Below are 25,958 nucleotides of genomic sequence, written 5' to 3'. Positions count from 1 at the left end.
ACAAAACGGAGACAAATATTTAACATTGGTTTGGCCCCGTTTAATGGTAGGTAGCAATTTTCTGCTGTCTGCGTGTTCGTTTACACCAAACAAACAGAGAACAAAAGCTCGTGTGGCATTCCACACCAGCTCTGTCTCCACACTTCACACAGATGGTCTGCCATACAAAGGTGGACCACCTCAAAGAACTGACGAAATAAACTCTCCAACGTTTTCTTGCAGAATAGCACAAATTCCTGGTCTTTGTGCTTCTCCATCCCGTTCTCGTCGTCATATTTTTTTTTCTCTCTTTTAGAGGGGTGCGTGCAAACTGTACAGTGATAAAGCCACACTTTACAGTGTGTTTTACATGATAAAGTACTGCTAAGATATTCCAATGAAGCACATGTGCATAAGGGGTTAAGCTTGTGATTGATTTATTGTAATTATTAATATTAACATAAACTGAAAAAATCTGTTATAGAATGTATGGTTTTCACCCAGAAATGTATAGTAAATGTCACATTTAATTTCAAAGCAACGGCAAGTAGCACATTGAATTAAACGTGAAGTTTCAAAGATGTGTCCACAGCTGTCTGAAACCTGGGTTTACAGAACAAATTTGCATTAATCCAGTTTTGTGGGAACTTTTTTTTTTTTTTTTTTTTTTTAGATTAAAACTAGCTAACTAACTAACTAACTAACTAATAAATAAATTTTCATAGCTGCAGTGTAAAATACGGAATAAGTTAACCAACCACAAAGAAAACACAAATATTACAACAGCAGGAACAAGTGAATCAGTCTGAATTTGGGCACTTCTCTTGTGCAGTGAAAACATTCAAATGAATGAAATGGTTTGAATTGTAGCCACTAGAGGGATTCACACACACACACACACACACGCACACACACACACACACACAGACACACACACCCCTTCTCAACTCTGGAAACACTATCCAACACTTGGAGGAGCATGTGTGGAAAATGCTCCTGCCGCCAGTGCTTTACCTGTGACTTCAGCACAACACGAGAGGAGGATCGGAATGAGAAAAACTCATGTAGGACTGAAACATGGGCTGGTCTGCTTCCATCACATTCACACTCTTAAAAGACTGAAGGATCTCCAGCGGAGCTCACAGCATACATGAGGATCCGCGATGCTCTGGACACCTCCGAACCTCCTGCAGACCATCTCAATCACTTCAACTTCTAACGCCGAGACAACTTCAGCACAAACAGCATCTGAATGTGCTCCATCCTCAGATATGACAGCCCTTCATGTTTGGACGTGTTCTGTATTCATGAATTGTTCTTAAACATTGTTTTGCGAGTAGAGAAAGACAGAAGTACAGTGAGTGTGAATGAAGCTCTTCATTCATTGATTACTGATCGGATCAATGAATTAAGCCGCGATCTCGTCAGAAGACTCACTTTTTGCCTCTAGAAGGAGTAAAAAGAAAGAAAGAAAAAACTTCAGCAAACAGAACGGCTCGTATAGTGAAATAAAGAGCTTCATGGATTTGCATATCTGGAACAATATTCGTCTTTGACAAACGATTGTGAAAGACGAGGAAAACAAAAGAAAACAACAATAACAAGTGGAAGGACTTTGGAGAGGAAGAGCGCGTCCGTGCGCATTTCTCTGGGACATTATCATACCCATCCGCATCCTCATCCTCATCATCATCTCTCTTGTGTTGAATAAAATGAAAGTTTGGAGTTTTCTCCAATGTCTCGCCATCCTGCTCGTCCTGTGTGTAGGATCAGACTGCGGGACGGTCCTGAGAAAGACCCGATCCAAACGCGAGCTTGTGAAGATCAGAGAAGCCAAAGCGGTCTTCCCGGGGGCTTGTGCCACCCGGCTGCCCCGGGGCAAGCGCTCCCTGCCGGCGCTGGACCGCCGGCTTCCCCGCCAGCGCCGCCGCTCCTCTCCGGTGGAGGATGCGAGCTCTTCTCTGGGAAAAGCCGTTTATTTTACGGGCAGAGGGGACCAGCTGAGACTCAAGCCCGGTGTGGAGATACCAAAGGGCAATTTCACCCTCCAGATGTGGGTCAAAGCGGAGGGTGGGCAGCATTCCCCTACCATTATAGCTGGTAGGAACATATTTATGCATTTTACGTGAGTTTGTGTGAGATGAATTTTGGTGAGAGAGTAATGCATGTGAATTGTGAAGCTTGACCAGGTGGCTTTAGCGGTGCTAGGTTACAACATCCATATCCTTCAATCAGTTACAGTGTCGAATGATTAAGTAATCGCGTGTGTCAACGCGGAGACTCCACACACTTTAATTCATTTCTGATATTAGCTTTTGGGCTTAAGTGACAGGAAAACGATGACTTCATTGGTCTAAATGTAGTCTATCCACAAGCTCAGGTTTGCCGTTTCAGCTCTGATCTCAAGAGAGCGAGCGGGACAGGACTTTCCTCTCCCCAAGTCTTTGCGCGTTTGGAGAGGCACGCGGTTTACACGTACGACCCTCGAATCCCCGAAAGACCCCAAATCCCCCACTTCCATTCAACTCGGAGGAAAACACAGGATAAAAGTGAAGCTGTTCTGAACTTTGCAGATGTCTGAACTGCGGCACGTTACCAAATCGCATCACTTTGAAATTACGTTCTCCTCCGGTACCTGCAGACACCAGACAGCACCAGACAGCACAAATCTGAGTTTGCAAACGCCACCACAGATCTGTAGAGGTCTTTTTTCTTTTTCTTTTCTTTCAATGAGTAAGCATTACAACATCGCTTTCGATTCCGGTTTCTGCCGACAGAGAGCGTAAAAGACACGACACGTCGGTCTTTTTTGAAAGTCATGATCAGGAAAAAATTAAAAAATAAATAAAATGCTGGCTGCGAGAAGTGTGTTCTTCTACGCAGTCACGCACGACTAGACAGACCGGAGTGAGAATCCACTACTGATGCGGCAGTGGGCATCACTGATTTACTGATTTACGCGTGGTATCTGATGTGAGTGCGACCCTCAAACCCTCACCCTCCAGTAATTGAGATGACATCATCTGTTTCAGGCTTGCAGTGGGTTTGCACTGGACCAAATGCCTGACCAGCATTACGGAGATGAACAGTATAAAATCTCCCACACACACAACCAATGGATCCATTTAATGCATGCATGATTATGCTGTATATGATCAATATTTTATATAGTGGGGCCCAGAAATCTGATATCACATTCAATAATACTTTTATGTAAATGAGGAATTAAAGTTAGGGAAAAAAGTTATGATATTATTGCTGTAAGAAAACAAATCTGTAGAAAGACTGATAATGTCCTTGCAGAAAATTAACTACACAATGCAATGCATAATCCAGGTAAAACTCATGTACAAGTCAATATGGAGAATTCCTTCATATTGACATAGTACAGTGTGCAGTGTCCTTTTTTACAGACTTTTCTGAGAGTGCAGATTGAGATTCTGCACTAATGTCACTATTTTCATTAATCACTTATAAAATAAGCAAATTTATGCCATTAACCATGTGAGATTCTGCATACAGAAAGTCAGATTTCCTTGCTTCTGCAAAACTTGTGTTGAGCAAAATCAACGCATTAAAGGGATATTTCAATCAAAAATTGTCATGATTTACCCTAAAAGTTTTTTTTCCTCCATACAACTCAATTCAATGGGCACCAATACCATAAAAATTCCTTTAAAATAGTGTTATGTTTCAAGGTATTTGAAGGACTTCTGTCAGTGAATATCTGTTGAGTTAAATAGTATAAGAAGAAGAAGAAGAAGTAGAAAACTACAAAACAAGAAAAAGTGATTGAAGTGGAATCTGGCTTATGTAGTCATGCTTAATCTTTTATGTCTAATTCATGCCTCTAAGAATGAAGACAGAAGGCAGTTGTTTTGAGAGAAGCAACTGTTTATTTTCACCAGTCGTTGTTCTTGTTGTTGTTTTTGCACCGTGTTAGCCTTAATGTAGAGACTTAATACTGTTTTTTTTTTTGAGCTATGTCATGTTTTCATTCCATAATGGAGAAGATTGAAGAGTGAGGAATGAGGAGTATTTGACAACATTTGACAGAGAAAAAAACAAAAAGCTTATCGATGTCCTAAAGTCAGTAAATTCAGCACCCTGAACAGCGCTGAGATTGTGACTGCAGTATGTAAGATAGATTTGGATGAGTGCTCTATAAACCATCAACATTATTTATGGTCTTGATTTGGCAGTTGAAGAAGAACCTGAGACAGACATCATCAGACAGCAGATTAGACATCTTGTTTAGATAGTTGATTTAGCTTTGGAAACAGTACAGGAAAAAAAAACACACTGTCTTGATTTCAACAAAACCTTATGTTGACTTTGATCTCATGATTAACACTGTCCATCTGGTTCAAGAGTGCGTTCAACACGTTAGACTGACGTGAGAGCATGAAAAAGTGCTTATTGGACACTGATCTTCCATTATGATGAGATATAAATTGACATACACAGCAGATCTGATCTGAGATACAGAATGCAAGCTTAGGTGACAATGAGGGAAGGACATTTAGGTTTCATGATGCTTAAAACATGGCTTGACCAAGACAGCATACTTTACTGTGTTATTGTGTAAACTTGAGTAAAGTATTTTTTTTCCTCCAAATTCCCCATCCTGAGATAATATGTAAGTGTGCAATTTCCTCTATAGATTTAAAGCTGCACCTACCAAACAGTCGTTCAGCCTTTTCTGACTTGGTGTTCTAGTGATATTTTTGTCACTGATTGTACTGGCCCAAGTATTACATAGAATTTAATTTTACTTGGAAATAAGGAGGGTCTTTTTAAATTTCACTGCCTCCTCCTACCTCTCCCCTCCTAATATTCATATTAATTAATTAATTAATTAATTGATTAATTAATTAATGCTTAAGTACAGCTATGCCTATGAAGCAGTATAATTTCACTGATATTGCCAACATTTTAATTACTGCCTTTTTTAACAAAAGCAGTATACCGTTTTATGTAAAATACCAGGTGTGTGTCACGCTCTTGGACTGCCGTGACCCAGTTTCTCCCATGTTGATTGTGTTTATTGATTTCAGGTGTTTCTCATTTAGTCCCTCGTTAGTCACGTATTTAAAGAATGTTCTGTTCCTTGGTTCCTTTGTCCGGTGTCTAACATCAAACCCCTGTGCTACGTGTGTGTTCCTGCTATTGAGTTTTTATTTGGATGAATCAAGATTGTTCCTTGTGTTATTCTCCGTCGTCTCCGCGCTCCTTGTTCCTACACAGTAGGCACATTGTGACAGAACACCAGACCTGCAAACAGTAAGCGGTGCCCCTTCTCCCCGTTTTTGTTTCTGTTTTTGAAAGTTTTGTTTTCCGTTCCTTGCGGTTATGGAAACTGCTGCGAAACCGCTGCCCTAGCCTGTAAGGACCTTCCTTTTGTGTAGTATGCCAGGGATTTCTATGGGCTCGCCATCTTAATGCCATTAGACGATGCCACACTAAATTCTTTGTTCTGGATCGGGGCCAATTACCATCACCCCATTGACCTCCCAAACACCACTGGACTAGGGATCCTCCGGTGTCTGGAGAGCATCCGGCCCTGATCCAGAACCGCTCCGCAGTCAAGTCCGCCGACTGCTCCATTGTCAAGTCAGCCGGCCGCTCTGTTGTCAAGCCCGCCGGCCACTGTACTCTCACGCCCGCCGGCTGCTGCACTCACAGCTCCAGCCCCTGAGCCCGCTCCAGTGTCGGCTCCAGCCCCTGAGCACGCTCCAGTGTCGGCTCCAGCCCCGGAGTCAAACCCAGAGAGGGCAGCCCAGAAAGAGACTCTGTTCCCCAGTCCAGCCCAGAGAGGGCTCCTGTTCCCAAGTTAAGCCCAGAGAAGGCTCATGCTCCTACGCCCAACCCAGAAAGTGCTCCTGTTCCACAGTCCAGTCCAGAGAGAGCTCCTGTTTCCATGTCCCCATGGCTCCCTAGTCTGCCTGCTCCGCCATGGCTCCCTAGTCTGCCTGCTCCGCCATGGCCCCTTGAACTGCCTGATCCGCCATGGGTCCCGGAATGGGTACCACCTGGAGGCCATCCGTCCCATGTAAGCCTGTCCCTAGAAGCCTCCAGGGCGGCCATCCCCCCCTCCCTGTTGGAAGTTGTGAGGCACGTGGACGCGCCTTCCAGGAGGGGGAGGTAATGTCACGCCCTTGGACTGCCCCTGTGTTCCTGTGTTCTTGTGATGTGCTCCGTGACCCATTTTCTCCCATTTTGATTGTGTTTATTGATTTCAGGTGTTTCTCGTTTAGTCCCTCGTTAGTCATGTATTTAAAGAATGTTCTGTTCCTTGGTTCCTTTGTCTAACGTCAAACCCCTGTGCTACATGTGTGTTCCTGCTATTGAGTCTTTATTTGGATGAATAAAGATTGTTCCTTGTGTTATTCTCCGTCGTCTTCGCGCTCCTCATTCCTACACAATAGGCACATCGTGACAGTGTGTGGATGGTGGAATACCCCTAAGCCCTTGTGCTTGTTTAATTTGATATGTGTGGTGAGCTGAATATTATTTTTTGAGAATTTAGGAATGGCTAACTAAAAAAGAAATCACTATATAAAACCAAAGAACTGTGACAATGAACAAACACTTTTAGATAAAAAGTGAAGTCTGGACATTACAAAAATAGAAACAAAACAAAACTAAACATAAAATAAAAAATTGTAAAGGAATGCAAGTGAACTAGCATACTGCTCCTATTATTTGGCATTAAAAAAAATTATTAAAATAAAAAAAAATACATAATAATAAAGACTTATTGTTGGGTGCATGCTTGTAGGCTATCTAGTGTGAATTGTTCAGTGGTGCCTATATGAAGGCTCATGTCGTTTCCAGATTCTATCCCTTCCCCTTATAGTTTGTTGTTTACTTTCCAAAGCAAATTTTAGAGTATTGTTTCTTGACTTGTTGTTCATTATACATTTGGATTTCTCTCCTGACTCATTTGTTCTCGTTTTCAACCACAGGTCTCTTCGACAAATGCTTCTACGCCTCCAGTGATCGTGGATGGCTGTTGGGAATTAAAGCTGTGAGTGAACAGGGAAACCGTGACCCGCGTTTCTTCTTCTCCCTTAAAACGGACCGAGCACACAAAGTTACATTCATTCACTCGAATGCCCGCTACTTGCCCAACCACTGGGCCCATGTAGCTGTGACTTACAATGGCTTCTATATGAAGTTATATGTAAATGGTGCTCAGACAGCTGTTAGCAGGGAACAGTCAGGTGATGTCTTCAGCCCACTTACTAAAAAGTGTAAGGTAAGTTTAATTCTTTTAGCTTTAACTTTTTACACAATATTCTGGAGAATCACACACAATAAGTTTTTTTTTTAAATTATATATATTTTCTATTATTAGTTAAAGGTGAAGCGTGTAATTTCTGTGCCTCTAGGTGAACAAAACAGACAAACTCTTGCATGTTTTTTTGACACTTTCAAAGTGAAATGTCAAGTGAGGAGCACTAAAAGCGTGTTCAGCTTTACCTGAAACAAATTAATGTGCAATTGACAACATTTTATTACATGGGTTGTTGTACGTATCACCACTGTCCGGAAATGAAATGAAAAATGCAATGCCATCACATTTAAAAATATTGTACCACCTACACTAAACCCTACCCTAAACCTAATTAATAGTGTTATCAAAAGCAAACATGAGATGCATTTACAGAAGCAGCTATGCATTTTATCCTGCTTCTACAAGTCTTTGATCTATTTTTTCGTGACTCATATTTTACGGGACTCGTACCTGAGAGCGTTGCATTGCAAGTGCAGTGCTGTACCAGGTAAGCTACTGAGCAAGTTTACTATGCCAGCAAAGACATATATGGAGCTTGTTATGCGATGCAAATGTCATAATGCATTAGTTTACAAATCATATACTATGGTAGAAGTCGTTTAAACTCATAACATAGTATTGTCTACTGGTATAGTACTGGAATAGGAGAAAGTATTTTTTTTTTTTAGAAAAAAGTTACACTCTTCACCTTTGAAAAAGCTGCCAGATCTTATGTAATACACACACTGTATGCAAATAAAAACAGATAAATGTAATGAATTGATCTGATTTAAAACTCAAGGTGCTGATGGTGGGTGGAAATGCCTTGAATCATAACTACAGAGGCTCCGTGGAGCGTGTCGGTTTGTGGCGACGGGCACTCTCTCAGAGGCAGATCATAAGGGACATGCATGGACATGAGGACCCTGAGGACCTGGTTGACCTGGTGATCCATGAGACATTTGAACACCCAGCACGCAAATGGCTGGCTGTGAAGGACGGCAGCTTCCCAATACCAGATGAGGGTCCTCGTGCAGGGTTGGGGTCTTTAGACACCACCCTGGAGCCTCCAGCTTGCGGTCAGACAGTGTGTGATAACACAGAAGTGGTGCACAACTACAATCAATTCTGGAGCTTCCGTCACCCCAAAACGGTACGCTATCGTGTTGTAAACGTGTTTGACGACTCTCAGCGCAAACCCACAGTCACAGATCAGCAGATTCACCTGCAACATCAGCATATGAATGAAGCCTTTAGCATGTACAACATCACCTGGGAGTTGACTGTGCACAATGTAAGCAATTCATCTTTGTATAACCGTCTGGTACTCGCCAACTGTGACATTAGTAAGGTGGGTGATGAGGATTGTGACCCTGAATGCAATCACACCCTGACTGGATTTGATGCTGGTTACTGCAAGCCCAGGACGCGATGTCCTGAACATAAACAAGGGAATGGCGTCTGCGATCCAGAGTGCAACTGTGAGAACTATGGATATGATAATGGCGATTGCTGTAACCCTAGCATCACCGATGTGACCAAGACTTGCTTCAATCCAGCTTCTCATTTAAGGTAAGAGCTTAAGATCAGCAAGTTTAAACAGTTGTAGTTTTTAAATACACCTTATCTAGTAGCCTAAATCTCAGAGTCAGGAGCTGAACCAGGAGTCCTTTCTGTGAGGCGTTTGCTCCCTGTGTTGTTGTGGGTTTCGTTTTGGTGCTCCAGTTTGCCCCACAATCCAAAGACATGCAGCATAGGTGAATTGAAGACATTACATTGTCTGTAGGTGTTTCTTTATTCTCAATATCACCACATAACAAATTGATATCCAAAAATATATCTAACTTTACCCACATACATAGAGCACACTCAGCTAAAGCAATAAATACTACATAGCAAATCACAACTGATTGTTGATCATTGTGTTTGCCGAGCTCTGAACTGTTAAATGTGGACAATTAGGCATTAGCATCATTAGACAATTAGGTGGTCCTCGGTGTGTTTGGACACGTGAACTGGAAAGCAAACTTGTATAGCTTTGGCAAGAACATGACTGTTTATTTGATGTATCAAGAAATGGCCTATAATCGCTGTAATTTCTCGTGAGAACATATTTTCGCTGATGGTCAGGAACACCTCTTCACCGAATGTGTTGTAGTGTGTGCACCTCGTCAGCGTTGTGTTGTGTAGTATGCTCGCAGCTATGATAAGACAACGACAGATGAGAAGAAACCTTGTTGCGTAGTGATTTGGCTAGTCTTCCAATCATGTAGTGTGAGCTTGCCATTAGTTGTGCTAGATGAGTAAAACTTCCAAAATTTGCAGTGATGGAGGGGTTCCCGGGACAGATTTGAGAAGGACTGCTGTAGGTAATCTGTAAAGGCAATTGTATTTCATTGCTGAGTCTCTCACAATGCTTCAGTTATTGCAGTGGGATCTTCTCTTTTAGCTTTTCATGAGTACTTCAAGAAAAAAATGTTTCATCAAGGATCCCTCTAGGGGAACTGTTACTGCCTACTGTGTGGCGATTTGCTCAAAGTTTTAAACAACAGTATTTTCGCCAAAAGACGAAAAGAGTAAAAGGAAATTGGATTTCTTAATCTGAGTACCTGAGGCCATTGGATAGAAAGCACAACATGTTTACAATTCCACTAATGGATAAGGTCTGGTTTAACTTTTGGACTCTATGAAAGATAGCTATATTTGTTTCACAAAAATAGATATAGCCCCAAGGACGCCACGTACTGTAGTAATCCTAAACTATGAGATTTGTTTTATGGAGGACTTATTGCCTTAAGAAGTAGATTTTTGGTGGCTTTTGTTTTAGTTTGGCGGACTAGACAGTAAAAGCCAACATTTCAAGGAAGCATATTTGATTCTTGTTTAGACTGGTCTCCAAGCAACAATTTTGTTTTCAAAATGTATTCATAAACGTCTGTTAACAGAAGTGCACGAAGGTTCATGAGAAAAGTTTAAACATTCCATGTCGAGAGAAAATAGTGAATGAATTGATAAGTGAAAACAAGGTTTTTATGTCTTTGTTTTGTATGATTCATCCCAGTATTCCAGTATTGTCCTTGAATTTCTTCTGCACGCCTTAAATGTGCTTCTCTTTCAAAGGAAAGCAATGTTTTCTATTAGCCATTTTGAACACTTTCCAGACCGCAGAATTGCATCCAATAGTATTCCTAAAGCTCTTCAAATGACTCTGTGTGCGGGCTCTGAGGTGACATCAGTCACGAAAAACACGCGGGTGGTTTTGCCCAAATATTATCCCGTCGCAATCATCAAGAGGCTGTTTATCACTGGATATCCAATCCAGTAACAGAAATCAGCAGTTGGCCAAACCTGAGCTTTCAATGGAAATATTGCAACTGATGGATAAAAGATGGTTTAGAAAGATTAGAGTGAGAACAGAAGAAGAATTTTCAGATAAGCACCCCAAGTGGTTGTTTATTTTGTTTTGATTATGGAACGTCTAGGGAGACATGCTGATGGCTGCACCGCAAACATTCATCAACATTCCTTCTTAATTGTGGAATTCTGGATGAACACTCTGCTACATGCGTGGCACAACAATGGCTGTGTGGTCGGACGTTTATTTTTGTAGACCCAGAGCCTGTTACCACTTTAGTTGTTTGGAAATCTAGCTAACAGGAGACATCGGGTTGGAGTCCCTGAAAAATGTGAATGATATCAGCTTATGATGTCTTACATGTTTTAGGCACGTGTTTAAGTTATTTCTCCATGCTTTTTGAAGAATGTATACAGTGTCACATTGTTTTTGCAAGCAAACATCCCATCTGTAAAAAGAGATTGTGTTTTTACCTTCACAAGATCACTGATCGGATCTAATGGCGTAAACCTTAGACACAGTAGTGGTTAACCCTAAGGCAAAAGTTAAATGCTTGTGTGAATCCTCAACATGAACACATGCCGTATGCATTAATTCATGCCTTGCTTTGGATGTCTGCCAGTTTTGGGCATGTTATAGATGTGCAATAAGAAAAATGTCTGTCATGGCTTTGGTCCAGAGATTAGTCACAGGTGAAAGGCCACACTACGTTATCATCTGCCTCTGTCGCAACATCCATGCTTTTCCCTGGGATATTGTGTGCGATGGGTTAATTGATGAATGGGGTTTCCTGAGTTGTCACATGGGTCACCTCAGGGAGGTCCTTCATCAGGTGCTTTACAGTGGTGTGAGCCCATAAAACTTACAGATGTTAATGTTTTTGCCCTAATGGAGTGCTCTGGTGTAAAACGGGCTAGCACGTTGAGTTACATGCTCATAAAAGCACCTGTCTTTGGAAAGACACTTATATTCGCACACCTGCTTTGGCCTCTTTAATGCGGACCAGACTGGGGAAAGAGAGAACATGGTTGTAATTGATTCATGAGAGTGATGTTAACAGTTGCTGGACAGCTTCTCCTTTGGCACAGTAGAGAGAGTGCAAATGAAAGATCAAAACTTATGTTAGTGCTGATTACTCTTGCATGCATAGAATTTGCATGTAATGATAATTATAGTGACAATTTAAACTTTTAAAGTGAAGGGCGAAGAGCCAATATTTGCATAATCTAAAACAGGACTTCAAATCTTGAATATCATGAAGGATCCGTGGTGTCTCTATTCAAAACTCCGAATTGCACAAACAGGAATCGTTATTGTAGTAATCACTCTCGTATCAACCACACATCAGTATACTACATAAGAACAGGTAGACATTGACAGACATTCATAGTATCGCTTTGACGTAGCATCTCATCTCATTTCAAAGGAGTAACTATCCTTTTTCATCCTCTGTAGAACAAGTTTTCCAGCAACTTGCACTGGGGGGAATGTAGATTCATGGGTTTGTCAAATAAGCAGTGGCTGCCAAATAAATGAATCCCACCAATGTTAAAGTCGATAATCTTGCAGCACTCTATCATGCAACATGATGGTTGGGTTTTAGGTGACAATAAGTATTTGTTCTGTATATTATAAACATTGTGCTAGTTTTAATCAAGTGTCTCCATCTTTTGCTCCAGGGCCTATCTGGATGTGAAGGAGCTAAAAGAGATCCTCAAGCTGGATGGTTCCATGCACCTCAATATCTTCTTCGCCAATTCCTCAGATGAAGACCTGGCTGGAGTTGCTACCTGGCCGTGGGATAAGGAGGCACTGACACATCTAGGTATAGAAATTACTGCATAAATGCAGTCCAGGTCAAGAGTCTGAATTGCATTCCTGCAGTCATTTAAGTCTTACTCTGTCTGTCACACTCTGTTCCTTTACCTTCATTCGGTGGTTCCTATTCTCAAGACCCTTGCTTATTTTCTTAAGGGAAGCGTATCTGATTCAATGAAGTGAAGAGTATGCAAATTAATATGATCAAAATTACAGTACGTTTTAGCTGCATTTACTCTGCAAGACAGTGCACAGATTTTTTGGTTTGGTGTTTTTTTTTTACTGTCTGATTACAATTACTTGAGAAGCAGTTGTATTGGATGTATTGAATAAGAACATGACCGAACATGATGTTTTATTGCATGTCCATGCTCTAGGAGAACCTTCAACAACATCCGATCTGTACCAGATATTCTAATTAATAAAAAAGAAGCTTGGGAAACAGCACTCTTCAAAAATTCTAAAAACAACTCTTCAACAATTAGGCACACACACATTAGGGTTTACACTGTGTACTTTTTCCTTCTCTCTTCTTAGGTGGCATCGTTCTGAATCCTTCTTTCTACGGTACATTTGGCCACACTCATACCATGATCCATGAGATCGGTCACAGTCTGGGATTGTACCATGTGTTCAGAGGTATCTCCGAGATCGAGTCCTGCAACGATGCGTGTTTAGAGACCGAGCCGTCACTGGAAACTGGAGATCTGTGTGCCGACACTAACCCCACACCTAAATACAAGCACTGCAGGGACCCTGAGCCTGGCAACGAAACATGTAGCAACCGCAATTTTGTTCACACACCCTTTAATAATTACATGAGTTACGCAGGTAAGAACATATCTATGGAAACTATTCTATTCTATTACATTCTAAAACTTAATCTGTATTGGAAAAGACGGTAACACTTTAGTTTAGGGACCAATTTTCACTATTAACTAGTTGCTTATTAGCATGCATATTTTAGCATATTAGCTGTTTATTAGCTGAATGCCTTATTCTACATTACCTTATTTTAGATACCTTAAACCTACACTATACCTAAACTTAACAACTACCTTACTATTAATAAGCAGCAAATTATTAATTTATTGAGGCAAAAGTCGTAGTTTATAGTTTTGTAGTTGTAGTAAAAATTTTGAAATGATCAGATTATTTTACTCTTTGTTTAGATTATAAGCATTCTACAATTATAATTGATATTTTTATTATACATTTTCAGATTTTAAACTATGGAACTCTGGGAAGTTTGAATACATTTGCAAACTTTCTCAACTTTGTTGTTGTTGTTGTTTTTACAGCATTATCACGTTTTTTTTTTTTTTTATTGTATTTTATTTATTTTTTGCTCAACAGTAGCTGTTACTCATGTCACCTCAAATTGTCCACTGCCAAACATAAAAATCATTTGATTGATTTCCACGTTGATCTTTGACCTTCTCAACATGAATGCTTTTTCATGTGCTATGGATCTGTTAGGAACTAGGCCAAATTACTGAACGTACACTCCATTTTTCCCCAGATGATGACTGCACTGATTCCTTCACACTTAACCAGGTGGCTCGCATGCACTGCTACCTGGACCTCATCTACCAGACCTGGCAACCCGACTACCGGCCCCCTCCAGTCCCCATGGCCCCCCAAGTGGTAGAACAGGAACAAGACTCCATTACTGTGGAGTGGTTTCCACCCATCTCTGGCCACTTCTATGACAGGTGAACTGAGGTTGCAGTGGCATAGCACATACCCTGGGGACTATTTTTTACAAATATATGTGGTAAAATACACATGAGCATTTGGAGAGATGCAATCTGATATATTAAAGGTCGTGGACTATAAATTTGGATGTAGGCAGAGAGGAGACATGTCTAAGCATGTTCTGTTTTGTAAATATTGAAAGAGGAGAAGTCAGCGATATTTTGTAATCATTTGAGTACAGTGAGAGGATAGATTGGAGGAAGTGCAAAGCAACCAAGAATTCTCAGCGTCTGCCAAATCGCTAACACATGCTATCAATTAATGGCTCTATTTCTAAACTATGTTTAACCGGCTGCATCGTAGATAGAGTGGAATTGTTCTCACAGCCTTCCAAAATAATCTTGTTGGCTCTGGAATATCTGCATTTCATTTTGTCGAACTGAATGCAGTCAGAGATATTTATTTGTGGGCCTGCAGACAGTCTACGAGGGACTGTTATGTGAGAGACAGGTGGAATTCACTGAGACAAGCGGCAGGGGAATCCCCTCAGAAGGAGCATGTTGAGACATGTTGCTCTCAAACTCTCCACTTGGACCATGTGACATTGTTTACTGTATATCAATATCGCATTCTAACACCGCAGTCAGACTGCTTAAACAGCAACCAGATTTGTCATTGACCTCAAGCAAAAGTGCTTACTGAGTCATTGGAGTTGATTAGGGAATTGTCACACCAGAGGAGTCTTGGGGAGTAACGTTTTTAAACAGTGTGACAGTAGTTTTTCCTATAACAACCTGCTTTTTCCAACAAGTAGTGGTGTAGTACAACAGTATAATTTTCAAGGGTTATTAGTTGCATTTAGTCTAAATGCAGATTCAATTGTATATAAAAAATCTAATTCTATAAAAAAAAAGTCGATACACTATCAAAAAAAACATTACATTTAATTATTTTTATTTTTATTATAGAAATATTTTAATATATACTGTAGTTATTAGATTACATAATTTAACCATGTTTCTAGAACAGAATAAGGAATTTTATTTATTTATTTATTCATTTTTGATAGAATTGAATCTGCATTTAGACTATATATAACTAATAACTCTTGAAAATAATACTGTTATACTACACCACTACTTGTTGGAAAAAGTGGGCTGTTATAGGAAAAGCTACTGTACACTGCTGAAAACAGTTATGCTTCTGGAAAAGACTAGAAACATGGTTAAATTATGTAATCAAACAACTACAGTACACATGAAAATATTTCCATATTATCCATATTATATCCTATCATATATATTTTTTGACCTTATAAAACCACTTCAAGCACAGTTTTCTGATTTCTGATTTTGTGTGAGGTGTAACTTGACTACATCAGTGAACTCAATATTATCAGCACTTTCTGTTTTTGTTAACTCTTATTCTTAACATTTTTTTTTTCTTTAAAAAAAATTAAAGCCTCAATTTGGAGATTCCTATCTAACTTGATGTATCTAAGTTGCATTTTGTCTATCTCTGTTGGTTTCCTAGAGAAGTGGGATCAGTATGTGATAAATGCGCAGAGGGTCGAGTCCTCCTGCAATACGCCTCCAATTCTTCATCTCCGTTCCTGAGAGTTAGTGGACATGTAGTTGCAAATTAATGAGAATTAGTTGACATGTAGTTGACATGTAGTTACAAAGTTACTTATAGTTAATAGAATGTCTAAAGTGGACTATCGAAATAAAGTGTAACCTTACTTTCTTCTCTTTTTATTTATTTATTTATTTGTTCAGTATAGTAACTAGTGAAGAATTTGGGTATGTGTGTTCTTGTGGCACATCAGTGTTTCCATGAGGTAACTGTCGTACAATTCCAAAGTGATTAGTCACATGACATTTACAGCTGAGGTGATTGGTCCAAAAACAACTGTGTCCATGTGCAAATATGGCAGACTGCTAGGGGCTCTTGTGCCAGCCAAGCAACTGCCATTGAGATGAATGAATTGCTTGGATGTCTTGCAGGTAACACAGAGCTCCTTAAACTGATAGTGCCACAGTGTTGATATTCTTCGATAAACTCAACCTACAGTTTATAGTTGACTTGGTAATTTACAGTGCACTTGTCCAGTGTAGTAAATAACCATTTCATTTATGTTTATTTTAAATGAATCCTCACCTTGTCAGAGCGTTGTGACCCTGGCTCCTCACACTGATATTGTCAAAGCGTCCCATCTCTCCTACAACAACACTTGAGTTCTTAGCTGAATGAATGCATCTTTAAAATTGCATTTTTTTCATCTATTTTCATTTGCCTTTCAGTATGTCTTACACTTGTTTTCAGTGTAACTGTGAACAGCAAAGTGAACAGTTAGCTGGTGGTGGGATTTTTTATTTATTTATTTTTTCCTTTATAAATAGTCTACACAGCTGTGCTGCTCCAGAATTCGCAGACAGCTGCTTTTATTAATTGTTTGTGAGCGTGGCTGGCATAAAATAGCATCGTGTCAGTTAGTTCGACTCACATCTTGGAGGAATGCTCTTAATCTGCAAATCAGAGCTTTTTGTGGGATTTTTGGCCCGGTGATATATGGCGTATATGTTTTTGTGGTCAAGGCTGTTTCAAAAGCATTACGCTTCTTGTTTGGTGCCACTCGGGAGACGTTGCATTTCCTTACAATTAAAACGCTTCCCACGGTCAGGACGCAGATTCGTTCATGCCTTTATGGTGAGATGGTGTCTTGCAGTTTTGATTCATATCTCTAGCAGAAGGAAAGACTCATTATCAATTGGAGGAGTGTTTCCTCTTCAAAGACCTGCTTTGATGATAATGAACTCGCGCAGACAGTGATGGATACGGGTCAGAGATTGCTGCTAACCTTATTATCAGAGAGCACTTCACTTCAGAACCCATCATTTTCACTAAATGTTCTACAGTTGGAGACAGACCATTCATAATTTCCTTGATATGGCACTCTCTGTTTAGGCAGCACACACACGCACTCTTAAAAATAAACATACGCGCTTTCTCACATAAACATTAATACGTGTCGCACTCTGCACTTGTTGCAGTGTTACGAAGACATGCCTGGGCTTGCCGCTGCTCCAGCGTGTAAACGGCTCTCTGTTTTCCCTCTTGGAATGTTGCCCTGTTAATCACAGTCCCCTCAACGAGCCCCTCTTACGCCAGTATTCATCCTACGTGACGTGCCCCGAAGACCCCAGCACAGCTGCTTGGCAATCTGTTTGTTTGTGCTTCTCGGCCAGGGACGGCATTTCAGCGCCCTCCCTCTTCTGCCGCGTCTTCCCGATGGCATTGCCACTCCACCTGCCGGCCGTGGAGTTCACAGGGTTTGTGGCTGATGTCCTCAAGACACTCCTGCTGTTTGTATTTGCAGTAAAGTTAACTCGAATATTATTTCATCCCAGAGTTAAATGACTGTAAACCTAACTACAGTAGTTTACAACAGGCTTTCAGTGAAGAAAGCTGCGTTGATTGTAGCAACCCAGGCTCATTGAAAATACATGCTTGTGGCATTGTTTCTAAAACACCAATATTATGTGCCTTGTTGAATGTTTCTCGGCAAGTTAAATATCCAATGAGTGATGCTAAAACTCACGTATTTCGGCATTTTTATTCCAGGGAGTTCAAATGTCCGGGAAGGGTCGCTAAAAGGTTAATTCTCTATCGTGTTGGAAAATAACATGCCCCCTACACCAAACCCAACCCTAAACCTACCCGATAGTGTTAACGAAAGCAAAAGTGATATGAGAACACATTTACTGATGCAACGCACTATTTTAACAGTAGTTCCACGAGATTCGTACCGTCAAGCTTCAACTCACAAGTGCAACGTGTATCGCGTGAGCTACCAATGCAAACCTACGTGTTAGAAAACCCATACATGTGAAGCTGTATATGTGACGCAAATGTTCATGAGTATCAGTTTTAAAACCTCACAGCATGTTAAAATTAGTTTTGAAGCGAACACAATATTGTTCAAGGAATTGTGCGAAAGTACTTAAGTAACCCTTTATACACAAAAGGAATGTCTGAGCTTCTGTTTCCCATGGTGATTTATACTGCCAAGCTCCAAAAAACACGTACAACTATTTCATACAGGGTATACTCCAACGCTTCTGACGGGATATGATAGCTTTGTGTGATGAACAGCCACATTAAAGTCCTAGCAGCTCTCAAATATCATTTATGGTTGCAGTTTTCAGACTTAACACTAAGAACCAATAGTGTTTGTTGTCAACTTAGATATGCTACAGGCTAATTTTTGACATCTTTCTTAGACTTCATATCACTCAGTTCAGTAAACTTAACTGAAAGGAACAATTAGAATGAAGTCAAAATGGTTAATGACAACAGAGCAGAGCAACTAATTTCCTCGTATTTAGTGAACAGTGTATTAGCATGGTGCTAATAACATCAAGGTTGGAGGTTCAATTCCCAGGGAATGCATAACATGATGAAATGTATACCTTGAGTGCAATGCAAGTCACTTTGAATAAGACCGTCTGCCAAATGTATGCTGATATTTTTATTACATTTTTTTTGCAGCTTGAGGGCATAAATCACCTCCTTTCAGTGTATGAAAAACAAAGGCCTTATTCATTAATAATTTTGGACAATTTGCGTATTAATCACACTAAATTTCTGCCTGATTCACTACAGGTGCATACACCTGTAAATTAGTTCTTACCCTCATTCTAATGTTAATTAATAAATGATTATAAATGAGTCATTTTCTATCACAGTAATGATGCCTATAGTGATAATATAATTAAAACATTGACAGCCAATCAGAATCCATCCCACTTTAAAGAGCTCAAAGCAGATGAAACAACTGCAGCACATGCTTATAATAAACAGAAACAATTAACGTGCATTGGTGTGGACGCTATATAGTTATCATTATAGTTATCTTTATCGAGCCTAACGAGCCTTTATGCTGGAAGTGTATAAGGACAAAATTGAAAAGCCTAAGTCTACTCTGAGAGTTAGTAGACATGTAGTTGCAAATTAATGAGAATTAGTTGACATGTAGTTACAAAGTTACTTATAGTTAATAGAATGTCTAAAGTGGACTATCGAAATAAAGTGTAACCGAATAATATTCATAAAGAATGGTTTACCCAATGAGTAAAAATGGCTTAGTTTGAGCAATGGCTGAGAGACACTATCAGTGTTATTTTAGTAAAGTTGAGTTATTATTATACTTGTTATCAATATTTTGAATTTACTTTTATTTTTTATATTTTTATTATTTATTTTATATTGTGATTTTTTTTTTTTTTACTTTTAGTAATTTTATTGTGTGTCATTGTTATTCGTTATTTTTTGTTAATATATCTATATAGTTTTTATTCCTTTTTATTTCACTTTCAGTTAGTTATTTTATTGGATCAAGTTAATGAAGATGAAAATGAGATACAAAGAAAGAAACTAGCCGAAACAAGTTTGTTTTAATATTTCACTTTATTTCAATTAACATTTCATTTATTTTATAAGTAACAAAAATGCATCTTTATTGTTTTAGTTTAATAACCCTGGTCACCATCAGTCACAAGGGCTCTAGGGAAGCTCAATCTAAATCTATTTTATCATTTATCAGTATCATTTACCCATCTTGATCTCAAAAGTTTTTCACTAGCCATGTTCCTACATCGCACAGCGGCTCCCCAAAGCAGACCTGTGCTCACAGTTCAATGTACCACAATTACCTTAAGCGGGACGTTTTCAGCCGCACTAACACCAACCCCCCACTTTCCCTTTTTTCCATGAATGAGCACTTTCCTAGACAATCTAATACCCCAATTAGATTAGCTAATCAAGTGAAAATGCAAGGCTCTAATTCATGGTTGAATTGTCAGGTCACCTTGAAAACCTGCCCACCCTGCTGTGGCGGCTGAACCCTGACACTAGTACTTCCGGGACAGGGTTAGTAGTCCACCACGGAGTCATTTAGATAAGACAGTTACTCATCTTATGAAATGACTACCTGATGAATACATTCATTACAGCTGTTTAAGCTCTTTTTTTAACATGTGATTGCAAGGAGATATTTTCCCATCTTAAAAAAAAAACAAAAGTGTTGTGGCTGGTCAAATGCAGCGTAAACGAGGTGAGAATGTAAACATGCAGTATCGAAGACATTTTTATCATATGTTTACTTCTATTCTGGCCACACACATACTCACAATAATAAATGTGTTGAGATGATGTGGCCTGGAAAACCAAAAAACTCGGTGCTCAGTTGATTAAACACTGGAATTTTGTGCACTGCCCAGAAATGAGGCTAGCAAATGGCTTTTGCTGTTGCCAGTTTGGAATTGCACAAAGGAAAAGCAGGAGAACACACTGTCTGCAGTGCCCTGGCTTCTCCCCACATTTGATGAATGTTGGGGTACGTCACTCCCCGTCAAATGAGTTGCTGTTGACTCCAAATATAGCTAGACTGCAGCACACGAGATGTAATTGCCAGGCTGAAATCGAAAGCCTTGTGCGGGCCTCATCATCGGGTCGCTCGGATTTCTGGTTTTTGCTACAGAAACGAGAGAGAATGTGAAGGAGAAATGGTCGGACAAGATGGAATTTAACAACATGCGACTCTATGCATCAAGTGTGTGGCTGCATTTCTCATTATGCGCTACTCCTTTTTCTGCTGTACCTTACGATATATTGTTCCTGCTTCAATTCATGGTACTGCACAGAACTGGGTTACTGGTGTTATTTTAGTGGTGTTATGATGCAGTGTTTCCTGAAATGTGCACTGTAGTCATTCTGTACTTTGCATGAATATTTATAGAATTTATATGAAGTAGTAAGTAGTATTGTGTTAACAAAAACTATGACCTAAGATAAGACAAAAACAAGACAACACCAATATCATTAAACACTAACAGTGTCTATATCAACACGCAATATTATTGACGAAAAAAGATGAGACTAAAATGTAGATTAAAACAATAAAAACTCTCTTTATCCAAAATCTCTTTTAATATTTTCGTCCCCAAAAAAAAAAGTGTGGTAAAAAAAAAATCGACCTACACAGGTTTTAATGCTTGGGGTTGCCAGATGGCACAAGTGTAAATCCCCCCCACCCCCATCTTTTCAGTGCTTATCGGTGAAAGTGTTTCAATTGAAAACAGTCGTGATCAGTAATCGCGATTATAATTTCAAGCAAACTAATTGCCATTATTCAGCATGACTAAAATATTATAACTTGACTAAATTCCCAGACTTTTACTCCATGAAAACATGACTAAACAAAACATAGGATAGGTTGAATAAGTAGTGTTTCGTTAACGAAAAATATTCGTTGACAACCTTTTTTTTTTTACATGAAAGATGAGACGAAGACAAGACGAAAACAACAACATTAAACGCTAACTGTGACTATATCAACATGCAATATCGTTGGCGAAAAGACAAAACTAAAATGTAGTTAAAATAATAATAATAAAAATTGTCCACAGTTGTGGTCAATTTTATATATACTTTGCAGTATCTGCAAAATGTTAATTAATTTACTAAAATAAGAGGGATCATACAAACTACATTTTTTTTTAGTTTTTTTTCCCTTTACACAAACTACCATTTTCAGTTAGTTTAATTAAAATGAATCAGGTGCAAACATGGCAACCATGCAAACTGAAAGTGAGAGAGAGAAATAATTTGTCATGTTGCACGATTTTGCCATCTAGTGGACGACAAACAAAATACATTTTTTTTTTTTTTTTTTTTTAGTACTGACCTGAATGAGATATTTATCATAAAAGAAAAAAACTAAACAAAAAAAAAAACAGCTGTGGATCATCCGGGTAACAACACTATTAAGAATCAAGCATATGTAAACTTTTGATCGGGGTCATTTTTATAAATTATTTTTCTCTTGTGGACTATATATAAATGTATTTTATGTGAAATATCTTATTCAAGTCCGTACTAAAAAAAAAAATGCATGCATTTTGTATGATTCCTCTTATTTTCGTAAAATAATTAACATTGTGCAGATACTGCAAAGTTTATGTAAAATTTTTACCAAAACCGTATATCCAAAAACTGAAAAAATCTTAAAAAAAAAAAAAAATGCCCCAATCAGAGCTTTTGTGCTTTCAGATGAAAGTGTCTCAAACAACAATAATGATCAGTAATTGCCATTATAATTTTGAGAAAATCCATTGTCATTATTAGTTTAACCATAAGTTTTTTTTTTTTTAGTTGACTAATACTAGACTAAAATTCCAAGATTAAAACTTGACTAAATAAAAAAAAATAAAACAATAAAAATGGGATAGGTTGACTAAATTTGATAAAGAATAAAGGGGACATTTGAAACTTGACAAAATTAACACTAGTAGTAAGTGATCCTATTTATGAAATTTAAGGCCTGTACTCTGTTTGCAAACGCTTGGCTTAGGAGCCGTAGAGAAAATCTGGTTCATATCCTTTTTTTTTTTCTTTTCTTGCAAGCCTCAAGTTACTGTAGTTCCCCTTCTACTAGATCACAATAATTGCTTTTTTATCTATATTTTAAACAGCTGCCTTTACAGTTCCCCTGTCATGAACTGGTAAAGGAATATCAAAAAGAAGACTGAAATTCTGACTTTAATGCATTTGCTGCATCTCTTAGGACCACCAGATGTAGAGCAGGCATGCGAGCCCAGCGTCCGCACGTGGAGTCCGCATAACGGCATGGATCTAGGAATGGTGCCTCCTCCCTGCCCTCTGCAAGGCTGCATGCTACAGCTGGAGTTCGCATATCCGGTGGTCCCTGACTCCCTCACAGTGTGGGTGACCTTCTCCTCCCAGGAGGAAACCGTTCTGCCTGCCATCCACAATATCATCTTATTGACTGTCGGTGGCAACAACCTGTCTCTGGGTCCCAGCAATTTGTTCTGCGACACACCACTGACCATCAAGCTGGATGTGCTTGAGAAGGTGTACGGCGTGCAGTTTTTCACCATGGAGCAACATTTGGAAATTGATGCTACTCTGCTCACGTCCAAACCCGACTGTCCGTTGTGTCGAGAATGTGAGCCGCTGCACTATAGGCTCCTGCGGCAGCCGCCATTTGTTCACGCACCCCAGGGCGTCATGCTGAGAGACTCAATGCGAAGATACATGGACAGGTGAGCCTTTTGAATAAATTAATAAAATGAATAATGTGCTCTTCAAATTGTTCATTCACACGGTACCTAATGCAATGAATACACTGAACCTTATTGTAAAGATGCTAATACTTCTTTGAAATTTTTTTTTTTGTTGTATTCCAGTTGAATTTGTTATTGCAATTATATGTTTTCAGGCTCTGGCTAGTGTTTAGATACTCTTCCTACCTCTTCCAGAAAAAAATCGTATTGACTTTGGAACTTCGATTTGGAGCTGTTTTACCACAGAACAAAACTAACGTAATTCAAAGTTGGAGTGCGAAATGTGCCTCGTCAGCATTAGGCACAGCAAATCCCCGCTCAAATCTTGTGGTGTCTCTCTGTTCCTTTTCAATTTTCGAACGAAGCCAAAAGAAACAAAGAGAAGGATGCAGCTGTTGGTTGTTTTCCGTCCAGCGCCTGGCATTAGAATGCCAGTTAATGCCATCTGTGCCATCTTGAGGTTCCTCTGGCCTCGGCCGGGCACCTCTGGTTTGGGCAGTAATACACTAACGCTTTCTGACTTAAGGCCAGATACTGGGTCTCTGGTCAGCATTTCTGTATTGGCCACTTCAGCATGCATGTGAAATTAATGGTTTAACTTGCCACCTACTGATATAGTAGCTCAACATTGCAGAGTGTTTCCAATAGTTTTGGGAAATGTGCGAATCACAGATTTATCTACCACCAGCATAGATTAGCTTTGCACAGACTATTATCACAGTACAATGATCAGAATAGAGGAGAACGGGGATGGGTGTAAGAGGGGGCCAGTTGTAACGCTGCTATTTGAAGCATCTACTGTAGAAATTATGTACAGGGATGAAAGGTTTTATAGGTTTAATGTGGTTTGCATATCCAGTATTTTCTTTCCAAGTAATTTCCAGTATTTCAGATTGAGGTGTTTACATGAAGGATTTTCCAACTGAGCTACCAATTATTAACAGATTATTATCATATTATTATACTCTCAGAAAAAAAGTAAAAAAACTGCCACTGAGGCAATACCCTTTCAAAAGGTAATAATATATATAATTTAGGTACATATCTACCTTTTAAGGTACAAAAATTCACCCTTTTGGGTTAAATAAAGTACAGAGATGTACCTTATAGGTACAAAAGTGTACCGTCCCAGTAACAGCTTTTGTACCTCATTTATTTATGTATTTGTTCTGAGAGCGCAGGTTGTCCATAAACATTGCCACTGAAGTAGTGTTGCAGTTAATTAAATAATGGTACACTGATGTGTAGTGATGATTGACCATTTGTGATGACACCTGCTGCTTAGGAGTAGAGTCACTGAAGATACAACAAGATATATAAATAAAATGTATGGTAATAGGGTGTTTTACTATACTGGACTTGATGCAGGTGTGCAGATGCATCACATTGGCACAGATTGACACTTTTTCCACTCACTATTTTCTTAAGTTTATTGGACTTTTTCCTCCCCATATTGTGCAAGCTGTTTCTCCACTATACTGTAGCTGAATAAAACAGACATGTTTTTGATCTGATGTGAGGTAGGTAAGGTTTTGGCTCAAGTAAATTGTGGTCAACTCACAGCTGGGTTTGAGAGTCTGTTTTCTGAGTGACGTTAATTCTGAGATCTGAATCAATTACAATCACATATTCTGAGGTCCCATGCATTCATTACCTCAGCTCTGATCCAGGAAAGATATTGATCTTTGGTAAATATGCTCTGACACCTCTACCTAATTTGGGTCACCCGTGTCTCTCTCTCACTTGGCACTCGCTCATTGATTTGAATGGGAAGACTTAGGTTTTGGATGCATACATTATGGGACCTTAGGAAATATGAGAGTAGGTTTGAAGCTCTGGAACATAGGAGTAAATCACGGAGGGGGGTTGACCCTGCATGTCTGTAACTCTGGCCTTCAGAAAACCCCCAGCCATCTGCTATTCCTCTCCCTGACCTGGCCCTCTTTGCTGTCATGGCTTCAAAGGGCACCCCTGCTTTGAGCTGACAGGACCCCTCTGCCAATGAGACAGAGGCCAAGACAACTGGCCAACTCATCCGCTTTAGGGGCCCCAGCCTCCTGCAACCTGGTCCCCCTTGGTCTAAGACTCTCACCTCTGTCATGTCAAGTCCACTGACTATGGCATTCCAAAAGCTCCACCCTCCTACCAGCTCCACTGCTAATGATGGAACGATTACAGAGGTTTGATTGGTGCCCCACGGTCCTTAATCTCACTGGAAAATTGCTTTATCCAGCTTACGGGATGAGTACATTTGAGAGAAATTTGCATCGTAACCAATGTACAGTTCTAGATCTTTCATTGTTTATCAAAAACATATCCCTTGACCACTTTTTAAAATTTTCAAGGCTTTTAGTTAAGACAGTGTTAGGTCTTTTAGAACAAGGTGATCTTTGGAACAATGCTATTTAATTACCGTGTGTAGGCTCCTTTCATGTTTACTTGAAGATCCTCCTAATTCCTAATTGGATTTGGACCAAAACGTTCCATCAAGAACAAGAATTTTGCCTAGATTGTGTAAACCGATGTAAGTTGCATAGGGAATGTGCATGTGCTATGCACCGCTGTAGAGCTTTTGACGTCATAACTGACCACAGTAATCCCTGTTTACCAGAAGTCATGTTCCGAAGGAAGATTTACACTGTGGAAATGTTGGAGTTTCTCTCTAATGTCACCGCTATGAGTT

General features: G+C 39.5%; 1 protein-coding gene across 1 annotated transcript in view; it reads left to right on the top strand.

Moving 5' to 3' along the window:
* Positions 1 to 1,427: 1,427 nt before the first annotated feature.
* The window catches only part of LOC107728218 (pappalysin-1-like), a 117,303-nt gene continuing 92,772 nt past the window's right edge, over positions 1,428 to 25,958 (top strand). Inside the window, exons 1-9 of the mRNA XM_016538319.1 lie at positions 1,428 to 2,079; positions 6,948 to 7,240; positions 8,061 to 8,830; positions 12,293 to 12,438; positions 12,969 to 13,262; positions 13,954 to 14,146; positions 15,663 to 15,747; positions 16,066 to 16,135; positions 22,756 to 23,254. Coding sequence (XP_016393805.1) covers positions 1,692 to 2,079; positions 6,948 to 7,240; positions 8,061 to 8,830; positions 12,293 to 12,438; positions 12,969 to 13,262; positions 13,954 to 14,146; positions 15,663 to 15,747; positions 16,066 to 16,135; positions 22,756 to 23,254 — 2,738 coding nt within the window. The 5' untranslated portion in view covers positions 1,428 to 1,691. The remainder of the gene's footprint in view (positions 2,080 to 6,947; positions 7,241 to 8,060; positions 8,831 to 12,292; positions 12,439 to 12,968; positions 13,263 to 13,953; positions 14,147 to 15,662; positions 15,748 to 16,065; positions 16,136 to 22,755; positions 23,255 to 25,958) is intronic.

Source organism: Sinocyclocheilus rhinocerous, unplaced genomic scaffold (assembly GCF_001515625.1).
Source record: "Sinocyclocheilus rhinocerous isolate Xijiao unplaced genomic scaffold, SAMN03320098_v1.1 scaffold1364, whole genome shotgun sequence".
Lineage (NCBI taxonomy): Eukaryota > Metazoa > Chordata > Actinopteri > Cypriniformes > Cyprinidae > Sinocyclocheilus > Sinocyclocheilus rhinocerous.
This window is presented reverse-complemented; position numbering and strand designations above follow the sequence as displayed.